General features: G+C 48.3%; 1 protein-coding gene across 1 annotated transcript in view; it reads right to left on the reverse strand.

The window, feature by feature from the left end:
- The window catches only part of LOC118378371 (CUB and sushi domain-containing protein 1-like), a 926,375-nt gene extending 922,036 nt beyond the window's left edge, over nt 1–4,339 (reverse strand). The window contains 2 exon segments of the mRNA XM_052471760.1: nt 3,567–3,783; nt 4,321–4,339. Of these exon segments, the coding sequence (XP_052327720.1) occupies nt 3,567–3,783; nt 4,321–4,339 (236 nt within the window).
- Between the last annotated feature and the right edge of the window lie 428 nt (nt 4,340–4,767).

Consider the following 4,767-nt stretch of genomic DNA (forward strand, 5'->3'; position numbering starts at 1 on the left):
TATAACGATTATATTCAGCCCAAGGGGCACAACGGGCCACTGGCTGCAAAAATATTGCATGTGATTTTTTATTTTAATGGGGCATTACGGCCATAACACGCAGACTGGAAATTCTAGGTATTATTAAGAGCTTCTCAATTGTTGAAAGAGAAACTAATAAAGTCTGTACAGTCTTTTCACGCCACTTTTCTTTCAAATCATCATTAGAGTCGAATCAGCAGCCTTACAATGTATTAAAAATCCAAGAAAACTAACCCAACGTTTGTAGAACTACTAAAGTTACATTAATAACTGTAAAAAAAATATTCTTTGTTAACCCGCTCAACACAGAATGCGTGCCTGTTGCACACTCCATCAAATCGTTTGGAGAAAAATATCCATTCTATTTTAATCAGCTTTTTTTCATTTGTATTCTTCATGCTATAAAATAATATAAAATAATTCCACGGAATTCTAAGCTAATCTTGTCAGCTAAATGAACTGGTGGAGCCCAACATACGGATTTCCAATAGCTTTCAAACATACCTGACCCAGAATGGACCCTGGACTGACACACTACTGTATAGCACTTAGTAATACTGTCCACTACAGACCTGTTAGTGTTACTGTCCACTACAGACCTGTTAGTGTTACTGTCCACTACAGACCTGTTAGTGTTACTGTCCACTACAGACCTGTTAGTGTTACTGTCCACTACAGACCTGTTAGTGTTACTGTCCACTCCAGACCTGTTAGTGTTACTGTCCACTACAGACCTCTGTTAGTGTTACTGTCCACTACAGACCTGTTAGTGTTACTGTCCACTACAGACCTGTTAGTGTTACTGTCCACTACAGACCTGTTAGTGTTACTGTCCACTACAGACCTGTTAGTGTTACTGTCCACTACAGACCTGTTAGTGTTACTGTCCACTACAGACCTGTTAGTGTTACTGTCCACTACAGACCTGTTAGTGTTACTGTCCACTACAGACCTGTTAGTGTTACTGTCCACTACAGACCTGTTAGTGTTACTGTCCACTACAGACCTGTTAGTGTTACTGTCCACTACAGACCTGTTAGTGTTACTGTCCACTACAGACTGTGTGTAGTGACCTGTTAGTGTTACTGTCCACTACAGACCTGTTGTTAGTGTTACTGTCCACTACAGACCTGTTAGTGTTACTGTCCACTACAGACCTGTTAGTGTTACTGTCCACTACAGACCTGTTAGTGTTACTGTCCACTACAGACCTGTTAGTGTTACTGTCCACTACAGACCTGTTAGTGTTACTGTCCACTACAGACCTGTTAGTGTTACTGTCCACTACAGACCTGTTAGTGTTACTGTCCACTACAGACCTGTTAGTGTTAGACCTGTTACTGTCCACTACAGACCTGTTAGTGTTACTGTCCACTACAGACCTGTTAGTGTTACTGTCCACTACAGACCTGTTAGTGTTACTGTCCACTACAGACCTGTTAGTGTTACTGTCCACTACAGACCTGTTAGTGTTACTGTCCACTACAGACCTGTTAGTGTTACTGTCCACTACAGACCTGTTAGTGTTACTGTCCACTACAGACCTGTTAGTGTTACTGTCCACTACAGACCTGTTAGTGTTACTGTCCACTACAGACCTGTTAGTGTTACTGTCCACTACAGACCTGTTAGTGTTACTGTCCACTACAGACCTACAGACCTGTTAGTGTTACTGTCCACTACAGACCTGTTAGTGTTACTGTTACAGACCTGTTAGTGTTACTGTCCACTACAGACCTGTTAGTGTTACTGTCCACTACAGACCTGTTAGTGTTACTGTCCACTACAGACCTGTTAGTGTTACTGTCCACTACAGACCTGTTAGTGTTACTGTCCACTACAGACCTGTTAGTGTTACTGTCCACTACAGACCTGTTAGTGTTACTGTCCACTACAGACCTGTTAGTGTTACTGTCCACTACAGACCTGTTAGTGTTACTGTCCACTACAGACCTGTTAGTGTTACTGTCCACTGTTAGTGTTACTGTCCACTACAGACCTGTTAGTGTTACTGTCCACTACAGACCTGTTAGTGTTACTGTCCACTACAGACCTGTTAGTGTTACTGTCCACTACAGACCTGTTAGTGTTACTGTCCACTACAGACCTGTTAGTGTTACTGTCCACTACAGACCTGTTAGTGTTACTGTCCACTACAGACCTGTTAGTGTTACTGTCCACTACAGACCTGTTAGTGTTACTGTCCACTACAGACCTGTTAGTGTTACTGTCCACTACAGACCTGTTAGTGTTACTGTCCACAGACCTACAGACCTGTTAGTGTTACTGTCCACTACAGACCTGTTAGTGTTACTGTCCACTACAGACCTGTTAGTGTTACTGTCCACTACAGACCTGTTAGTGTTACTGTCCACTACAGACCTGTTAGTGTTACTGTCCACTACAGACCTGTTAGTGTTACTGTCCACTACAGACCTGTTAGTGTTACTGTCCACTACAGACCTGTTAGTGTTACTGTCCACTACAGACCTGTTAGTGTTACTGTCCACTACAGACCTGTTAGTGTTACTGTCCACTACAGACCTGTTAGTGTTACTGTCCACTACAGACCTGTTAGTGTTACTGTCCACTACAGACCTGTTAGTGTTACTGTTAGTGTTAGTGTTACTGTCCACTACAGACCTGTTAGTGTTACTGTCCACTACAGACCTGTTAGTGTTACTGTCCACTACAGACCTGTTAGTGTTACTGTCCACTACAGACCTGTTAGTGTTACTGTCCACTACAGACCTGTTAGTGTTACTGTCCACTACAGACCTGTTAGTGTTACTGTCCACTACAGACCTGTTAGTGTTACTGTCCACTACAGACCTGTTAGTGTTACTGTCCACTACAGACCTGTTAGTGTTACTGTCCACTACAGACCTGTTAGTGTTACTGTCCACTACAGACCTGTTAGTGTTACTGTCCACTACAGACCTGTTAGTGTTACTGTCCACTACAGACCTGTTAGTGTTACTGTCCACTACAGACCTGTTAGTGTTACTGTCAGACCTGTTAGTGTTACTACAGACCTGTTAGTGTTACTGTCCACTACAGACCTGTTAGTGTTACTGTCCACTACAGACCTGTTAGTGTTACTGTCCACTACAGACCTGTTAGTGTTACTGTCCACTACAGACCTGTTAGTGTTACTGTCCACTACAGACCTGTTAGTGTTACTGTCCACTACAGACCTGTTAGTGTTACTGTCCACTACAGACCTGTTAGTGTTACTGTCCACTACAGACCTGTTAGTGTTACTGTCCACTACAGACCTGTTAGTGTTACTGTCCACTACAGACCTGTTAGTGTTACTGTCCACTACAGACCTGTTAGTGCTACTGCAGAGGTCTAATCTCCAGGGCCCTATTCTGCACACTGATCCCACTGGGAGATATGTTGAATCAACTCACATTGCAGAGACTAGTGCCAACTCAATGCATCAGAGTTTTTCCTGATCCTGTCACCTTGCCAAGGAAAAGTCATGTCCCCTACTAAGCCCAACCATCTTATCCCAAATAATCCACGTTCATCATTCTGACCTGGTCCGAAGGTTCCCCGGGCTGGGCGGACCGTCGTAGACAGACAGCATGTCGAAGTCTTCCTCTAGAGCGAAACCTTGGAACACCAGCTGTATCCTGTTGTGTTCTGCTGCCAGGATCACCCACGTACAGTTGGCATAGTTGGGGTAACCGTACGGGTAGCCGGGGCTCTCTATCGTACCGTTGGGGCTCTGGAGAGAATAACTGCAGTTCTGAGCTGTTGGGGTGGGGAGAGGGGGGGGAGGGGGGGGGGGGGGAGGGGGAGGGGGGGAGGGGGAGGGGGGGAGGGGGGGGGAGAGGGGGGGGAGGGGGAAGGGGGGAGGGGGGGGGGGGGGGGGGGGGGGGGAGGGGGGGGGGGGGGGGGGGGGGGGGGGGGGGGGGGGGGGGGGGGGGGAGGGGGGGGGGGGGGGGAAGGGGGGGGGGGGAGGGGGGGGGGGGGGAGGGGAAGGGAGAGGGGGGGGAGAGGGGGAGGGGGGGAAGGGGGAGAGGGGGGGGAGAGGGGGGAGGGGAGGGGAGAGGGTGGGGAGAGGGGGAGGGGGAGGGGGGGGGGGGGAGGGGGGAGAGGGGGAGAGGGGGAGGGGGGAGAGGGGGTGGGGAGAGGGGGAGGGGAAGGGAGAGGGTGGGGAGAGGGGGGAGGGGGAAGGGAGAAGGGGGGGAAGGGAGAGGGTGGGGAGAGGGGGAGGGGGGAAGGGAGAAGGGGGGGGAAGGGAGAGGGTGGGGAGAGGGGGGAGGGGGAAGGGAGAAGGGGGGACACATGGAGAGAGGGAGAACATGTGGTTAGCAAAGTAGACAGAGCAACAAGTAACATTAAAGGGGATATTTGCAAGTTCAAACACCAACAAAGTGGACGCCCCACTACTGTTTTGGTAAACAGCTGTGGGATGCAGCTGGAGAAATGTAACCATTCAAATTCACACACGGAAGCTAACAAACAGATGGCTAGTACATCACTACTGCCTTCCTGAGACCTAGTACTAGATGCAGAAATGCTGTGGCTGTCTCTGTCAGTGATGCATAAATGCTGTGGCTGTCTCTGTCAGTGATGCATAAATGCTGTGGCTGTCTCTGTCAGTGATGCAGAAATGCTGTGGCTGTCTCTGTCAGTGATGCAGAAATGCTGTGGCTGTCTCTGTCAGTGATGCAGAAATGCTGTGGCTGTCTCTGTCAGTGATGCAGAAATGCCTTGTCTTTCTCAGTCAGT

This window comes from Oncorhynchus keta, chromosome 19, assembly GCF_023373465.1.
Source record: "Oncorhynchus keta strain PuntledgeMale-10-30-2019 chromosome 19, Oket_V2, whole genome shotgun sequence".
In the NCBI taxonomy this organism is placed as follows: Eukaryota; Metazoa; Chordata; class Actinopteri; order Salmoniformes; family Salmonidae; genus Oncorhynchus; species Oncorhynchus keta.